The 18764-nt window shown below is 37.7% G+C and overlaps 1 protein-coding gene across 1 annotated transcript in view; it reads left to right on the top strand.

Moving 5' to 3' along the window:
• PKHD1L1 (PKHD1 like 1) overlaps positions 1-18764 on the top strand; it is a 144008-nt gene that overhangs the window by 52258 nt on the left and 72986 nt on the right. The window contains exons 27-39 of the mRNA XM_084803031.1: positions 785-890; positions 2716-2826; positions 4061-4225; positions 5100-5221; positions 7216-7348; positions 8097-8289; positions 9785-9927; positions 10639-10743; positions 11473-11661; positions 12364-12534; positions 12811-13034; positions 13745-14729; positions 18440-18688. Of these exons, the coding sequence (XP_084659157.1) occupies positions 785-890; positions 2716-2826; positions 4061-4225; positions 5100-5221; positions 7216-7348; positions 8097-8289; positions 9785-9927; positions 10639-10743; positions 11473-11661; positions 12364-12534; positions 12811-13034; positions 13745-14729; positions 18440-18688 (2896 nt within the window). The remainder of the gene's footprint in view (positions 1-784; positions 891-2715; positions 2827-4060; positions 4226-5099; positions 5222-7215; positions 7349-8096; positions 8290-9784; positions 9928-10638; positions 10744-11472; positions 11662-12363; positions 12535-12810; positions 13035-13744; positions 14730-18439; positions 18689-18764) is intronic.

Here is an 18764-nt window from a genome sequence, read left to right as displayed (position 1 = left end):
TTTCATGAGAATATTTTTTATTACAGTTGGCCAATTCATGATTATTTTCCCACTTTGGGGAAAACTATCTTCCTAGTGGTTTCAGAAAGTTTTTTAAATCTAACACTGACAGAATTAGTAACTATATTATTTTATTTAATATTTACAGCATTTGTGTCAGATAATTGCCGCTTTAGTGATGAGAATAATAAAAATATATTAAGTATAGGTGACATTCCTTAAAGCAACCTCTCCGTTTATTCATATCACTAATTAAAACAATGCTATCATGATTTAATTTATGTAAGTTTTCATCTTACATTTACTTTATATTGGATGACAGACAGGATGCCATCTGTTTTCTTTTTTTTTTTTTTTTTTTTTTGGTTTTGGTTTTTTGAGACAGGGTTTCTCTGTGTAGCCTGTGTAGCCTTGGCTGTCCTGGACTCGCTTTGTAGACCAGGCTGGCCTTGAACTCACATCAATCTGCCTGCCTCTGCCTCCCGAGTGCTATGCCATCTGTTTTCTTTGATGCATTTCTTATATTCCTACTTACAACCACATCAGAAGCCTAATGGCACATTTGCTATGCAAATGCACAGACGAATGAATGGCGGGATACATGGGAGAATAAGATGCCAAAGCAGAAAGCATAAGCACATTTATGTACACAAACAATATCCTATTTGTTCCAAATCCTGTGTATAAACACTATACTTCCAGGGATTATTGCTATATTTTGTTACTGAGTTCTGTTGTCTCTTTAGCCTTGTTCACTTCTGGATCTGTGTTTCTTGACTTGAAGGTTGAAGTCTATGTCAATGGAATTCCAGCTAAATGTTCGGGTGACTGTGGGTTTACGTGGGATGCCAGGACCACTCCCCTGATCCTGACAACAACACCTTCTGAAGGTAGCACTCTGCTTTGCAACTTCAAATACATGGTGGAAGATAGACAAAAGGAAAAAAAGTAATCTCTGATAATAATCTTTTTGGGGGGTGGTTCCAAGATGAGGTTTCTCTGTGTAGCCTTGGCTATCCTGGACTCACTTTGTAGACCAGGCTGGCCTCAAACTCACAGATAATCTGCTGTCTCTGCCTCCGTGAGGGTTGGGATTACAGGCATGCACCATGGAGCCTGGCTAATAATAATCTTTAATATATATATTACAGTCATTAAGGTAAGCAAACAGCTCAATATAGTGAAAACTGTTTATCAGCTGAAACTATGGGAAGAAGCGCTTGTTACTTATGTGGAAAAAAATACGTCTGTGAAGCTAAAGTACGTCATTAATCTCTCTTTTCTCTACTTTTGTGAGTTAGAATCAGTCTCTATACCTCCCCTGTGGCTTTGAACCTTGTCCTGGCACTCGACTATTGTATGTACTAACACTCACCCTGTGAGAACGCTTACAGCAGAGCTAGCAGCTAGGCAGGCAATAGGGTAGCTGTGGCTCAACAGAAGAAGAGAAAACAGGACAAATAATGCCAAGAACTCATCCCAACCTACGGGATGCATTATTGCTGGGGGAAATGTGACTGAGGGTGTTGTGTGAGCTCCTAAAAACTTAAATAAGTGTCAAGGAGAAGGACCGAAAAGGGTGAGTTTTTACCTATAGTGATGAATTCAGAAGTCATAATCTTATATTTCCTCTCAGTAGCTGAAAGTAAACCTTATCTGGTTTGTGCCCTTGTATTTGCTAGTGATTTTCTACTTTTCTATGAAGTTCCTAAAAATTCTTTTGGGCTCAAAATAATCAGCCCCCTGAATTGCCTTTTATCATGTTTAATCAACTTAAGAATAATGGGAAAATATGATGAGTAAAATAAAAACTAGCCATCTTTTTCTTCTTCACTGGCAATGTCTGCCTATATTCCAACCACTAGTCAAAAAATATCATGAGAAGCTAAACTTCTCTTTCAGTATCGTCTCTGTCCTAGCCCTCACAGCTCCCTGAGGTACCCACAGTAATTAATTTTGTGTGTTTTCTTCCATGATGTTTTAATGCCTCTTGTATTTGACATACATATATAGTTTTGTGGTGGTGGTGGTTGTGTGTGTGTGTGTGTGTGTGTGTGTGTGTGTGTGTGTGTGTCTGTGTGTCTGTCTGTGTGTCTGTGTGTTAGGAGTGAAAGGTCAACGTTAGGTGTCATTTCTCAGGGGCTATCTACTTTATTTTTATGTGTAATTAGAATATATTAATAATACATCATTAGTTCTGTTGTGACGTTTTCATGTGTTTTGATCATATTCATCCTTCAGCACTTCCTCTCCTCTCCCTTCTTCCTCCCACTGATCACTGTCCTCTTTCTACTTCCTCCTTCCACTTCCCCTCTTCCGCCTTTCAGGTGCTTCTCCTTTCCTCCATGTTCTTTGCAAATGAGAAGTGTCACTTGTCGCTCATTCTTTTCTCCATGGTTTCATGGTGGGTTGCTGCCTTTTCAATTTGTTTGTCAAAAGGATACTTTTCTTTTCTTACCTAATTCCATATTTCAATGAAATAATATTCTGATACATATTAACACATAGATCAAAAATATGAATCAATACAGAATAATTTTATAGAAAAAATGTCATTGCCAAATATATGTGTCTCTCCTCCTGCTTAATTTCAGGATTATTGTTTGGATCTTATAGAAGATAGGCATATTCTTACCTAAGAAATATCTGATTTTATAATAATAGACTTTAAGTGTGTTCATCTAAAATGTAGTGACTTAAGTATATCACTTCCAGGGTCCTATGCAGAAAGCACGATACTAACCATAGCAGGCTCTGGATTTTCTCCCACCTCAGCTGTAGCCGTCTCTGTTGGGTCGACCAGTTGCTCTCTTCTTTCTGTGAATGGTAGGTTCTTTCAAGTGTCATGAAGTGTGGTTATTTTTCTCCAAAAGGAATTGAAAGAAAAAACTATTACAAATGTAGTTGTCCTCCAGTATATATTATGAAATCACAAAACTAGCAACCTGGTATGGTCTAGAAAATTGTATATATATATATATATATATATATATATATATATATATATACATATATATGTATATATATATTTGATTATGAACAGACTGAATATTATACAGTGTCTTTATCCCGCCAAGAGTGATCCACCATACCTCCATTCATATGTACATTACACACTGGTTGCACAAGAGTTTCCATGTGTTGATGTATCTCGATGACACAAATATGTTCAAAGTATGACACTCTTCTCCTATGGCTTCTGGCCATGTGTGTTGTTGTTGCTATTTGTTTTTGTATGTACTGGGGATTGAACCCAGGACCTACATGTTAGGTAAGTGTCCTACCACTAAAATACTGCACCTACCCTCTGTCTATGCCATGACAATGCAATAGTAGTCACTATGAGGTAAGAGGACATGACTCTATTCTTTGACTTCTATTTCAACACAACCTCTCCAGTTATGCAGAATTTAAAAATCATTTATAATTTTAATTTCTTGACATTAGTGGAAACACATTTACTTAATTTCACTGAAAGTTATTCCCAATCCTAGATACTTTCCTTAATTTAATCAGATAGAAATGACATGAATAAGACCACTGACCAAATCATTTCAGGTTTTTTTATTTAAATGTGTTAATGAGGTCAAATAGCCAATATTATAACAGTATTACCTAAACTGCGGTAAAGTGAAGATGTTTTCATTTAATTTTATCCCTTTTATTGATAGAACAAGTTGTTTTTCTCAATTTTGGACATAAAAAGTTGAATCAAATTTTTAATAGAAAATATAATTAAAATTAGAATTATAAAAATTTTAGTGTGGATCTTCTTTGGGCAAGATTTCCAGATTTTTTTTTCATTGTTGCTTTACTGTCTCATAGAAGGAAATAATTCATAGCACCTAGTAGCTTGCAAAGATTCCTCCTCTCCACTAAGATTTCCCTGTCCCCATCAGAATGTGAGTCGTTGACCTTGAATATACTTCTTAGAGTCTAAAAACTAAGGCCAATGTAAATATTTACATATTAATTCTAGTGAGTTCTTTTTTTTTTAATCTCAAAACACCACCACATTTGTTTTATTATTTTTTCTTCTTTTTTTTTTTTTAATCAAAAGAAAATGAGATCAAGTGCCGGGTTCTGAGTGGAAGTGCTGGGCGCGCTCCCGTCGCTGTGTCCATTGCTGGTGTTGGACTAGCACAGAGTCTAGAGGGTGAGGGATCCCACTTCGTATATCGGAGTCAGATCTCACATGTCTGGCCTGATTCTGGAAGCCTGGCAGGTAACAGCTAACAGTTCTCAATGGAGGTGACTGCGTACATTTTCCCACCTGGCTTTCCAGTGCTTTGTTTCTGGTGCCAAGAAGAAGGCGAGGAACCCAAGGTTCCCGCATAGAACAAAAGAGAATGTCCCTTTTGAAAGGCACAGAGACTGAATGGCTGGATAATTCTTTTCTTCCTTAAGAAGCACAAGCCAGGCAACTGTTTATGCTTACGTCATAGGGTATTGAATTAATATCATCAATTATTACATGTTTCTATAGCAGCCTCATTAATTATGTCAAGATAAGATTTATTAGTTATTATCCTGCTTACCAGCTGCTCCATTTGTAACCAGAGTCTCAATGGAGTTCCTCCACCTAGAAAAGTTCTGAGACAAACAGGACAAAGAAAGACTGACAAAGAGAATGCACACACAATAACACATTTTTTTTCTTGTGCTGTTTCACTTAATTTGTGGTTTGTTTTTTTTTTTTAAACCATGATTAATATTGGAACTTGTGCTTTGGCGTTGATTTGGGGTGTGTTTTTAAAAACTACATTACCTTTGCTTTATTTTGTTTCTTCTTTCATATTTTCTCCTTTCTTACAGATATTAAAATTTAAATCTCAGTTCACCCTCATTCCTCACACGTGGGATAAATAGACATCTTCTTGCAGGATGAAGTAGTAGTTGCTGCTGATCTACCCCAAAGCCAATATGGGCAAGCCTGTGCAATTGAGGGCTTCGCTGGGCTTGTGGTGGTAACTGCATGGCTACTTCTCCATCTGCCGGGACTGGATGACTCAGGAACGATGCGCTAGGGAGCGGGAAAGTTTCATCCTGTTGTAGTCGGTCTGACCATTGGTTTTCTTTTCTGTGTTCTTCTTATAAAGGTGGCACTCTACTGACAGTGTCTGGATTTGGTTTTAGTGAAAATTCAACTGTTTTAGTTGGAAATGAAACGTGCAATGTGATTGAGGCCGATTTGAATAGGATCAGCTGCAGAACGTCAAAAGTAAGGGCCTCTGGCTTCACTCCTCGCTCACCTCCAGTAGAACTAACCTTATCAACTGGGAAACATCTAGGAGGGTGGGTAGACAGAGCGACATGTCTCTCCAAAGTTCACGGTTTTCATTATTGTCTGTAAAAAAAAAAAAAAAATGACGTCATCATCTTTTAACTAAAAGCCAAAGCCAAAATATTTTTTGCACATCTGAGACATTAAAAAATCATGATGAAGATAGCCACCCAAAACAACGCCAAGTAAACAATGCATATCACTTGAAATAACAGACAGAGGTACAAAGATGAAGGACAGTGGAGTGGACGGTGGGGAGTGGACGGTGGGGAGTGGACAGTGGGGAGTGGACAGTGGCAGTGGGGAGTGGATGGTGGGGAGTGGACAGTGGGGAGTGGACGGTGGAGAATGGACAGTGGGGAGTGGACAGTGGCAGTGGGGAGTGAACAGTGGGGAATGGACAGTGGAGAGTGGACCGTGGGCAGTCAGGAGTCTCATAAAAGAAGTCATATCCTATCAGCACTTGAGAGTCATCAGAGAATTAACAGATAAACTAAAATTTGAAAAGGACTCAGTATTAATACTCTGTTAACTTCAGAGAAACAAATCTAGACATGTTTTTTAAATAAATTTTTTATGTGTATTTTTGTGTTGAATTTTACACTTATTTACTTTCTGTGTACATGCACAAGTGTGACGTGTCACTGCATATCTGTGGAGGGAAGAGGACAGCCTGCAGAGTCAGATCTCTTCCTGGGACCTTCCCAGGATCCACTAGATCATCGGAGTTGGTTAGCAAGCATGTTCACCCCTGGGCCATCTAGCTGACCTAGAAAATTATGTTTAAAGTGCTGAAATTTCCATTTTTTGGCAAAAAGAATTGGCCATAGGATATGTTTGCCATAGGATATAAGACCTCAGAATCAATGATCATTCCTTATTATTTAAAAATCCTCCTTAAATTTAAATCAGGTCTGTGGCTCACTAATTATGTGCAAAGTGATGATAAGTGTAGATGCAGGCACTGATGCCAAATCTCAAAACATAGCAGACTAACTATGGACATAGTAAGATGTGCAGGGAAAAAATCAATGAGTGTGTGTTGGTCCAATAATAGAAAAAGGGTTTAGGGGATATGACAGTATGAAAAACATTTTGTTTAAATCATTCAGTGAAACACAACATGTGCATTAATGAAATGCCAGCTGATAAAGACTGCCTTACTGACAATTGCCCAGATGCCATGAGTGGAAATATAAAATGGTTTTCAATGTTTGGGCTTAGAGTACATAACTAGATTAGCTAAATATGCAACCTGGTTTGTGAATGAAGGAGACGTATTAGATTTGAGACTATGGCAAGGGAGCAAGAGTAAAATGTTCGTATCTTGTCCTCTGCCAGGCAGAGAGCCATTTGCCAGAGCATCTCAGCTACATCATGGAGCCCTTAAGTAATATAAATGCAGTAAAATGGACCATAAACCCTGCAGGGCCATTAGATGGCTGTCTTGGGAATTTAGATCCATAACCTACACTAAATACAACAACTTTAAATATCTGAAAAGTAATTCTGATTCATAACTGAAGTGAAACAATTTCAGAAGTTTATAGTAATTCTATCTTCACTCGTTGGCATTTTGTTTTTGTTGTGTGTCGGGGGGGGGGTGTGGGTGTGCATGTGTGTGCATGCACACGCACATGCGTGCACATAGCCTTGGATGTAGTTCCCCAGGAATTGTCAGAATTCAGATATGATGCCTCAGTGGCTAGATCTTGCCAACAAGGCTAGGATGGGAGGTCAAGGCACCACATCTGGCTTCTTTCCACTTTCTTTCTGTCTCTGTCCTTTATTAATGTGCACTCTAGGGATCAAGTTCAGGGCCTCATGCTTGTAACACAAACATTTACTGACTGAGTTAGTGCCCCAGCTTAGTGACTGGACTTAAATACTTCACCACTTAAACTTTTCTATTTTTTTTTCATTTATTTCAGAGAATTGAGGGTACAGTTGATATTTCTGTTATTACCAATGGAATTGAAGCCACAGCAAAGGAAAGTTTTAGTTACAGCTGCTTACAAACACCACTTATCATTGATTTCAGTCCCAAAGAACGGACAGTTCTGGGTAAGAAATTCTTCAGTGAGATCAATCATTTGTCTTTCTGGATCTGAGTTAGCTCACTCAATATGGTTATTTCAGGTTCCATCAATTTACATGCAAATTCCATATTATCCCTTTATTAACAGCAAAATAAAATTCTATCATGCATATTTACATTTTCATTGCCCACTCATCTGTTGATAGACACCCAGGACAGTGAAGGCTTCATACGTAGCGGTAGATTTTGGTGTAATCTCAAGCTAGACTCCATTCTGTCTTTTTAATAGTCCCTATCACACTACTGAGTTTTGAGCCTGCAATTGACTTTTCCCACTTTTTCTTGGGACCAAATAGACAAAAAAAAAAAAGCCCAACCATTTGATGAAAAACTGGAAACTACTTCCAGAAAGACTTTGAAAGCATAGTTCCGCACTGACGTTTTGCTCCTTATGTGGAAACGTGCTCTTTACTTTCCCTTTGCTTTGAAATACAAAGAAGTCAACTTAAAATTTTACTCATAACATGTACAATGGTGAGAAAAAATATTATATATTTTAAAAATACTTCAGTGCTTTTTTTTTTCCTTTGTGAAACAAACATGCATTTTATGTGTCCACAGAAGCATTAACTTATTCTTTTCAATTTTTCCTCTGGAAATTTTTCTAAATCCAAAGAAAGATAAACATGTTCATTTGGTTAATATGCAAATTTTATGCTGGATAAGAACTTAAATTTTTATGTGACAAGTTGTATTTTTATTTTTAAAAAATAGGAAATGTCAATTTAACAATTAAGGGTTATAACTTTGGAAATGAACTCGCAGAAAACATTGTGTATGTTGGAGAAAAACCCTGCCGGGTTCTTCACTCAAACTTCACAGACATTCGGTGCCTTTTGCCCAAGTTGCCTCCAGGAAGACACGACATCTACGTCAAAATCAGAAACTGGGGTTTGGCATCAACAGGGTATGATGAAGATTATAAATGATATGACTGGGAAATGGTTGGGGCTAATAAAATTGGGAGAGGGAAAAATATTAATCATCAAATATGTTGATTGTTTTCTCTACCCATTTATATCTCCACGTAGAAAAGATTCTTAAATACTCTCATAAAGAGATTTTGATTTTTGACCGAACTATTTAGAAGAGATTATAAAAATTGTCTGTGCAATTGGGTTTTTGTATTGGCCATGTGATTTGCATTCCTGCAGGAAATGTTTTTCAAGCAGTTTTGGCAATGGGATGAGAGTATTTGTTTAATTCTGAATTTAGAATAATTTCCTGCACTAGCACTACTCACAGTTTTGTTGGAGGGGTTTTTATCAATGATTAACCGAGTTCTGTAACAATTATAAATGTGGAAAGTTTATTAATATTAGATCACAAGTGTAATAAGAATGTACAATGGAGGGAACTAGCATTCCATGGAGTAAGGCAGGGTTCCCTGACGTGGTGACAGTTAAGCCAGGATCTGGCCATCTAAAGGAAAGAGCAGAGACAATCCCTCGCTGGTTCTATTTCCTATAGGAATTTTGAATTTTCTTTCCCGAAGCTGTTAACAGCAAACTTTTAGTTCTTCTCTGATATAATTGCTAGCTTGGAATACTTGGAAGAACAGCAAGCTAAATTAATGGCTTAAAATAAAGGCAGAGAAAAAGCAGGCGTCAGAATAGAAAGGCACGTGATGAGTGCCAAAATCAGTGACCAGTAAACAAGGAATATAGGGCAGCACTTCCTGCTGGAGTTAATGGGAGGAGCTCACAGAGTTCTTGAAAAGCTACTGGCTTCTGCTCGATGGTATTATGTGCAGCATCAAACCCAAACTGTATTTAGACGGTAGGTGGAGAAATGCCAACCCAGCATGCTAAAGGAGTTAAATAAAGCAACAGGAAACCTCTTTGGAATCTATAGATTGTGCTGTTGTGGTCGGACTTAGGATATAGAAGTTGGACCGTACGTATCAGGTCAAAGGACCGTGGCACAATTTCATGGCACCCTAGTAGACAAATTATCTGTAATTGAAAAATAAATAAATTAAGTCATGACCAGTTTTCAACAACTAGGAAACATTAAATGAATTGCATAAAATTAATTACTTCTATAACATATGGAATTTTGTTGCTACTTTTCTATACATGTAAATCTGCCTCAACATCTTACAATAGTAAAAATGTAACATACTTTAAAGTATTTCACTTTTTTCTTGTGATCTCTTTTCTTATAATCATATTTTCTATACTGCTTTAAGACTTTCCATCTCACATATTTCTGCTATTTTGTTTTTTCAAAATTCTAGTTTTCAAAATTAATATATATGTTTAACCAAAGTAAAGATGATTACCAGATTATCCAAATTAATGTCTAATTATATATGTATTCATATGTATTTCCTATTCCCCAAACACTGTGGGCCTGAGTAAGAAAGCTCATTGGGAATATATTCTTTTTTTTCTTTTCAGGAACAAGTTAAATGCTTCAATACTGTACATTTTGAAAGTCACCCACATGTTTCCTCAGAGAGGCTCTTTGTATGGTGGCACTGACATCACTATAATGGGGCTTGGATTCAGCACAATCCCAACTGAGAATTCTGTCCTCTTAGGTAAACTCTTGTCCTGAGGGGGTAAGGGAGGCCTGTTAAGGTATTTCTTGACTAAATGGATCTGCTGGAGGAACTGGGTTGTTACACAAATATGTTCAATGGCTTTTCAATATTTTAAGAAAGATTACACTAATACTCTCAATTGCATTTTTTATATCCTTAATGGAAGGGGGGGATTCATACAAATTGGTATTCATATGAGGCCAGAGGAAGACATTGAGTACCCTGGAGCTGGGGTTATAGGCAGTTGTGAGCCACTGGGCGTGGCTGCTGGGACCTAAACTGGGCGTGGCTGCTGAGACTTGAACTGGAAGTGGCTGCTGAGACCTGAACTGGGCGTGGCTGCTGGGACCTGAACTCCCCGCTTCTGCAAAGGAATAAGAGCTCTTAACTGCTGATCCCTCTCTCCAGTTTGTTCCTCTGTTACTATAGAAAAGGTCAAGGGTTTGTGGTTGAAGGGATGATGAGAAAGCGAACAACTCTGTTTTTTTACTCTTTCATTTCTAACCAATTGTCATTGTGTATTTAACGTATATAAAACACGTCCGTGACCGTGAAAATACTTAGTCAACTGAATTGGCCATCAGAAGCAAACCCCAAAGACCTGTCCATACACCGCAGAGCTATGTTAAGCTTTGGGTCTCTACTACTGATACTCTGTCTCTTCGTTCACAAAAACGGGAAATGTTTCTCTTACCTTTATATTTTTAGGTTCCTTCCCATGTGACATTACATCATCATCAGAAAATGTCATCCGATGCACTCTCCATTCAACAGGGACTGTGTTCAGGATTACCAACAATGGATCACATTTAGGTACCAACCAACATTTATATATTGAAAAAAAAGAGAGACTTTATACTGAAATTAAGATGACTTTTAGTTTGCATTTCAAGTTGTTCATAGAAACAATGTTGATTCTTTTATACTTTTGCAGTGTTCTCCATATGAGATGAAAAATCATATCCTTAATACATATGTAGTAACATATGTCATGAGCTTGAGTTAAGTTCAGACTACATACTACATATTTAGTCATAGGAGATACTCTTTTTGAGTTGAGAAGGCCAAGCTCTATAATTTCCTACTCAGAGATTTCTAGTGATTTCATGGCAATCTAGGACCTCCTGGGTAACTGCGCCCTGAGCTACTGCGGTTGATCAGTCATGAATTTCAGAATGATTATTCAAGCTGAAATTGTTAGCATAACCAGTTCCTTCCAAAACTTCTTCTGTAAAGTCTGGATAAGGGCATTGGCAGCCTTCCGTGAAATATTTCTGAGCAACTTATTTATTGGGCACCCACCTCTTTTCAGTGTCTTCTGATGGTCACTTCTGGAGTCATTAGTTACCGTTTATTTCTTCCTGCATATTCTGTGATCTCGCTTTCTAGTAATTCTGGTTTTATTTTGGTTGAGTGTTTAAATTATGTGCAATACTAACTAGGAAGTTGTTCTCACTTTATAGAAATGACTGTTTGCATGGTTAATTATTAGGACATTTGCTTTGTTCCCTTGTAAAAATCTGCCTCCATTCTTACTCCCAGTGCATGGACTAGGTTATTCTTGGTCTCCACAAGCCTTGAATGTGACCGTGGGCGATACTGTGGTGTGGTACTGGCAAGCACACCCCTTTCTTAGAGGTATCGGCTACCGGGTTTTCTCAGTCTCGCATCCTGGAAGTGTGACTTATGATGGCAAAGGATTTACAAGTGGAAGGGAAAAATCCGCATCAGGTATGCTCCTGTTTTGTTGACATTTTCAGTATCATGCCCCTTTTTCTTAGTTATAGTAAATGTGTTTACGTACATTAACCATACAAATAAAGTCACAAATTCATTTACCTGGCAGTTTATGTCTATTGAAATATATTATAAATAAATGCAAACAGTTATCTTAAACATACTATACTGAATCCTTGCCTTTGTTGTCTTCATTGATTGCATGATAATTGACCAGCTGAAACATACGTTGTTCAACAAAGTGCAATGAAAACAGGACTGTGTGTTTTAGTCACACTGATCTGTTATCAAATAATGAAACTTTGATGACTGTTATCAGCACTTCTTGTTGGATGGCTAAGTGTTAGTATGCCTTTCAGAATAACTAGTTTGTTCTAAGCTTGTAACAGTATATTTATATTTTCATTGTATTTCAGTTTTCTTTAAAATTTGATAAATTAGGCCAGACTTTCCATAGTTTTCTTTTTAAAGTAAAGCTGGATCTTGCCAGATTGTGATCTTATTATTACTAAAAAAAAAAAAATTTTATAGCCAGTGACTCATTCTCTACTATTTCCTATTGAGCCATAAGACACATAAAAATAAGAAAAATGTCATCTACATATGCTTGAAATGATAATTTCCAATTTCCTCACCTAGTTTTTGAAGAGTCACTAATTGCTCGGATCACTTGTGAACAATCTTATTTTATGGCAGGTTCATTTTCTTACCAGTTTACATCCCCTGGAATCCATTACTACAGCAGCGGGTATGTTGATGAGATGCAGTCCATAGCTCTCCAAGGATTCATTAACGTTTTACCTGCTGAAACCAGGCACATTCCCCTGCGCCTGTTCGTGGGAAACACAGAAGCAACATATGCTCCAGGTAAGATGCTTAAACATGGAAACTGTAGCAGGTGACCCGGAGTTAAAGTGACCTTTGTACAGTAGATGTCAGATGGCTGGATCTAACTGCATTTGTCTCTTCCTAAGGCTAAAATTAATTACATAAAATTACTCTGCTTTAAAAAAAAATTATCAGATCTCGAGAATGTAAAACCACCTAATCCCCTAGTTTAAACAAACAGTAATGGAGTCTGAACCCAGTTCTTGTCTTAGGCTCATGTGCGTGGCTTACAGATGCTCTTTTTGTCTAAAACAGACCCCGAGAACTTGGACTTGGCAAGTACGGCAGCCGGCTGCCTAGCAACAGAACCCCCGTGTGGCCTGAGTGATACAAGGGTTAAAAATTCAAGTAAATTGCTCTTTGAGCTTTCCGATTGCATTTCGCCATCTATAAGCACCATTACTCCCTCTGCTGGGACAGTGAATGAGCTCCTAACCATCACTGGACACGGCTTCAGCAGTCGTCAGTGTGCTAATAAGGTAAGGAAGTAAAATCTTTTCTTCTCGGTGTCCACATACCCAACAAAACAACGACATTTTGACCACACTCTCCGAGTGTAATTTCATCAGACTTATTGCCTATAACTCACTTAAAGCTTATAATTACACATGTGTGTATATTTAATAGTATTAGCGGAGCTGTACACCTGTGACTGGGTAAGTTTGAGAACATGTTATGATCATAACAGAAACATTCTGGTACATCACCCACCTCCTTCATCCAGTTCAGCACACTAGTAACTGCTAATCGGTTTCTCTTCCATGTAGATTTGCCTATCCTATTTTTCTACAATATAAGGTTCTTTGTGCAAATCCATTTTCCTTTGGCATAATATTCTGGACGCTCGTTCATGTTTCAGTACTTCATTTCTTTTTATGGCTGAATAAAGACTTTGTTGTACGGCAAGTCACAGCAAGTGTATTCACTGACCCAGCTGATGGTTACTCAGTTTTTATACTTTTTGACTAATGTGCATTACTTAGTTATTAACACACTTGTACAACCATGATATTGATTTTATGGTCAATTTAAGGTATGTTTTCGTTCATCAATTTCCCAAATTAATTTTATTAATACAAATTTTTCACAGAATTAACTTTTTAAGATATAATTGATACTAATATAAACATAAAGCGTATATGAGGATAATATATCAACGTTTTTATTTCATATTCATTTTTTCTTCCAGGTTACAATTGGCAGCTACCCTTGTGTTGTAGAAGAAAGCAGTGAAAATTCTATTACGTGTCATATTGACCCTCAAAACTCAATGGATGTTGGGGTCAGAGAAACTGTTACTTTGATTGTCTACAACCTGGGCACTGCTATCAACACACTGCCCAGTGAATTTGACAGGCGGTTTGTACTTTTGCCAAACATAGATATGGTGTTGCCAAAGGCAGGGTCAACTACAGGCATGACAAGGGTGACAATACACGGCTCTGGATTCATGGCTTCTTCTGCAGGTGTAGAAGTCTTTATGGGTGAATTCCCATGTAGAGTTCTAACTGTGACCTACACCGCCATTGAATGTGAAACATCTCCTGCTCCCCAGCAGCTTGTTCTTGTAGACCTCCTAATACATGGAGTACGTGCCCGATGTCAGGGAAACTGTAGCTTTTCCTATTTAGAAAACATTGCTCCCTATGTAACCGGAGTTTTCCCGAACTCCATCGAAGGATCTATAAATGTTCTTATTGAAGGAGAGGGTTTTGGGACAGTGTTGGAAGAGATTTCTATATTTATTGGAAGTCAACAGTTCAGAGCAATAGATGTTAATGAAAATAATATTACTGTTCTTATGACCCCACTAGCAGCTGGATTTCATTCTCTCGGTGTTGTGGTTGGGTCTAAGGGCTTGGCTCTGGGAAACCTGACTGTCGGTAGCCCTGCCATAGCTTCTGTCTCACCGACCTCTGGAAGCATTGCTGGTGGGACGACACTGACGATCACAGGCAATGGCTTTTCTCCTGGCAACACCACACTTACTGTTGGGGATAACCCTTGTCAAATTACGTCCATCAACTCCAGTGAGGTCTACTGCACCACCCCAGCTGGGAAAGCTGGCACAGCCAACCTCAAGATCTCTGTTAATGCAGTCATTTACCCACCTTTGTCATATACGTATGCCGTGGAGGACACGCCATCCCTCAAAAGAATCACTCCAAATAGAGGTATTCCAGTGTCTCTATGCCTTTTTATTGTATGGATGTCATATTACAGTAATATTCATTGTTACGGCATTGTGACATTAAAGAACATATTCCACATAGTTCTACTTAAGCCAGTTAATATACTACATGGGATTCAAGTTCTGTGCAGACTCTATTTTGTCCTTTTTTTATACATTCTCAGCATAAAACCCCAACTTTGATATAGGAACATATTGTTCATCAACTTGATCTAAATTACAAATGGGAAAGAAATAGATGACTGTCTTAGGAGCAAAATGAGTAGTTTCTGTCATTAATACTGATGTGGCACAAGAAACGACTGGTAACTTCATGAGTGAGTTATTAACTCTGATATTTGTGCAGAGTATTTTATTTCTATAAACTCCAACTGATGATCGTTGGTATACGACAGGATTCTTTCCAAGGAAGTGGCATGTTCAGAGGGAGATGGCATCTTATCTCTTGCCATGTGCCACAGTTTCTAGTTTTCATGCTATTTGAATGGTAATAATCTGTGTGAAGGACCCTAGAAGAGCAGCTGCAGCATAACAGTCAAGAGCATCACTGTTTCGGGTTGCTTTCTATTGCTGACTCAAAGCACATCATGACCCAGAGCAACTTGTGTAGAAATGGGTTTGTTTGGCTTACACATCCTTATCATAGTCCATCACACAAGGAGGCCAAGGTAGGCACTAAGGGCAGGAACCTGAGGCAGACTCTGAAACAAAGGCCGTGGAGGAGCACTGCTTAATGACGTAATGTCCACGGCTTGTTCTACCTGATTTCTTATACCACCGAGGACTACTTGCACAGCTGTGGCACTTGCCCAGAGCTGGTACTGACCCCATCATCAATGGCATTTGTTTCTTGCTTTCATGACCATTCTTTTTTGTTTTCTTAAATATTTTTTACATATGCATTTATATTATTACACATATATAACAAGAAACTACCTACAGCAAGAAGAATCATAAAACATTTAGGAATTTTGTGTGTGTGTGTGTGTGTGTGTGTGTCTCTATGTGTGTGTGTGTGTGTGTGTGTGTAATGCGCGCGCATTACATTCATACATCTTGGCTGTTTGTATTTGGCAGACTTAAAGAAACATCTTTCCCACACCAACCAAGGACCATATATGATGTGGACCTAGACCCTCTGCTCAGATGTAGTAGACAGTCTGCACAGTCTCCTTATGGGTCCCACCTATGGGGAGTAGGGACTATTTCTGACATTGACTCTGGTCACCCAACTTTGATCACTTCCCCCTGACAGGGCAGCCTTGCCAGGCCACAGAGGAAGATGGTGCTGGTAGCACATATGAGACTTGATAGATAGAGGCGGGATGTTTGGGGAAGAGGACTCCTCTTTCTGAGGACTAGGGGAGGGAGGGAGAGCATCTGAGAGAGGGATGAGGGAGGGAGATACATACAATCAGGATTGAAGAATTCAAACTGCAGAACAAACAGGTAACTTATATTGCTAATCCCACTACATGGGAATAGCTCTGAGACTGGCTGGGACATGGATGTCTATGCATAGACAATGCTTCTTGTTGGCTACAGAATCCCTATGAATTATTATTAGATGCCATTCTTCGTGTGGTATGAATAAAGATTTACAGAGGTCTTTTTTCTGCACGTATAAAGAGCAGAGAACCAGCCTTAATTGTTCTCGTGACCAATTTCCATCACTGTCTTTGAATGTGCCCTCCAGACAACATCTATGATGAATAAGACACTTGTGTAGAAAGTGAGACCAGGACTGCTTTATTTAGTGATGAGGCAGGCAATAGATTACACTAAAACAATGCAGCACTTGAAATGGCAAACAAAATTTTAACCTTTATAAAACAATTTTAGCTTGTATTTCAAAATATTACTAGCATGAACTACTCATTAGTATATATAAATTTATGGTAATGACTCATAACACTTATGTTGTCATAATGCTTACTTTATCAGACCATCACATAGTAATTTTTATTATAAGAATTAAATATAACTGCTTCTTGTAGACTTTTAATTTCGAATACTTTATACATATTGATATCTATTGATGCAAAATTTAGGAATTTGGGTACCTATTTTAATGCCCTATGGGATTTCCATGTTTAGTGCCCACAATGTACATTTGTTTAAAAAGAAAGAATTAGCTAATTATCTGAAGCTGAGATTGAAGAGATAAGCACAGATCTGAACACGTAAATTCCTGCTGGCCTTGCTTAGAAAGTAATGAACTTTGCTCAATAAACATGAGATTTTGTTAAATAACTTCAACAGAAACAGACTGTGAGTGAACTAATGTAATTAAAGACGTCTATGACATGATGGCATAACATTGGAAAGCAGGAAGAAAGCTCATGTACAGTACTTGGTCTTACAGAGGATGGTAATATGATATAAAATAATAGTGCATGTGAAAAAGGAAGGGCTCTATAAGGAAGGTAATACTCTTCGTTATCTTGGAGTCTCTGTTTTCTTGATAATTAAATCAATATAATATTGACAGGAAAATAGAAAGTATGTTATATGTATACAGTGATTTTATAATAAAATGAAAACCCAAAGGCAGTTATAAATTTTTATTTTACTGTTATGCGTATAACTGTTTTGCTTACAAGTGTGGGTGTCTGTCACTTGTGGGGCCATTATGAGTCATCGTGTGGGTGCTGGGAGTCAAATCCATGAATTCGGGAAGAGCATCTGTGCTCTTAGTCACTAAACCACCACTCCAGACCTGCAAAGAAAGTAAGAGGTGTTTAGAACTTACCAAAATACGTGGAGAGATTAAAAAAAAATAAAAGTATTGTTTTATCAAAAAATAAAATAAAAGAACAGATAAGATGAAAATTTTGGTTTTGTGTATAGCTAATTTAAGGCCTTAACATCAATATTTACTTTTTTTAATCTTTAAGTTAGTTCATTTTCCTCTACTGTTATACCTAATTATTTGCATATCATGACTTTTTTTCTCAAAGTGTAGAGACTGAAAATATTTGAGTAACAGAAAGTATAGCTCATTCTCAAGAACTGCTGTGATCAAAGGAGGAAAGAGCACAAAATACTAAATCTCAGGGTCAGAAATCCACAGTTGCCAATGTTCCTTTTTTTCTGCTTTCTCTACAAGTCTAAAGTGATAATATACAAGTTATCAGGGAGGTAATCCCCCTCAGGCACAGTCATAGGGGAGGGGAATAAGGGGAAAAGAGGAGGGAGGGAAGAATGGGAGGATACAAGGGATGGGATAACCATTGAGATGTAACAAGAATAAATTAATAAAGGAAAAAAAAGAAAAAATGGAAAAAAGTTATCGTGAACATAAGAGCTAGAAAACAGTGAATATTAAGATAAGTCACTTGTAATGAATATACGATAAGCTGGTATATATTGTAGTAAAAAATTGTCTATAACACATCATATTGCTATTATTTAAATAGCTTTAAAATGCTGAATATTATTTTGGTTTTGGTTTTTCAAGAAGGGGTTTCTCCGTGTATCCTTGGCTGTCCTGTACCTTGCTGTATACACACCAGGCTGGTCTCGAACTCAGAGATCCACCTGCCTCTGTCTCTTGAGTACTGAGATTAAAGGAATGCCTGGCTCAACTGGATATTATTTTATTCACAACAGTAAAGCTACATATCTTGAAGTGCATATAGAAAAAGTAGCATGTACTATGTATTTATGTCATTTCCTTTTTTTTTTTTTAAGGTCCACCGGGAACTGAAGTTGAAATAATGGGGTCTAACCTTGGATTTGCTATCTCGGATGTTTCAGTGATGATAAAAGACAGTGCATGTAATGTGACCACCGTCAATGACAGCGTGTTACAGTGCACTGTGGGACAGCATGCAGGGGGCATCTTTCCTGTGATGATGCTTCATAAGACAAAAGGCTTTGCCCTCTCCTCTGTTGTATTTGAGTACCCACTTCATATTCAGAATATTTATCCAAGACAAGGTGATCAGATAAATAATTTATATTATTTCAGCACTCATTTAGAAACAATATTTTCGTTTGTTTGTTTGTTTGTTTG

This window comes from Acomys minous, assembly GCF_964271855.1.
Source record: "Acomys minous genome assembly, chromosome: 12".
NCBI lineage: Eukaryota > Metazoa > Chordata > Mammalia > Rodentia > Muridae > Acomys > Acomys minous.
This window is presented reverse-complemented; position numbering and strand designations above follow the sequence as displayed.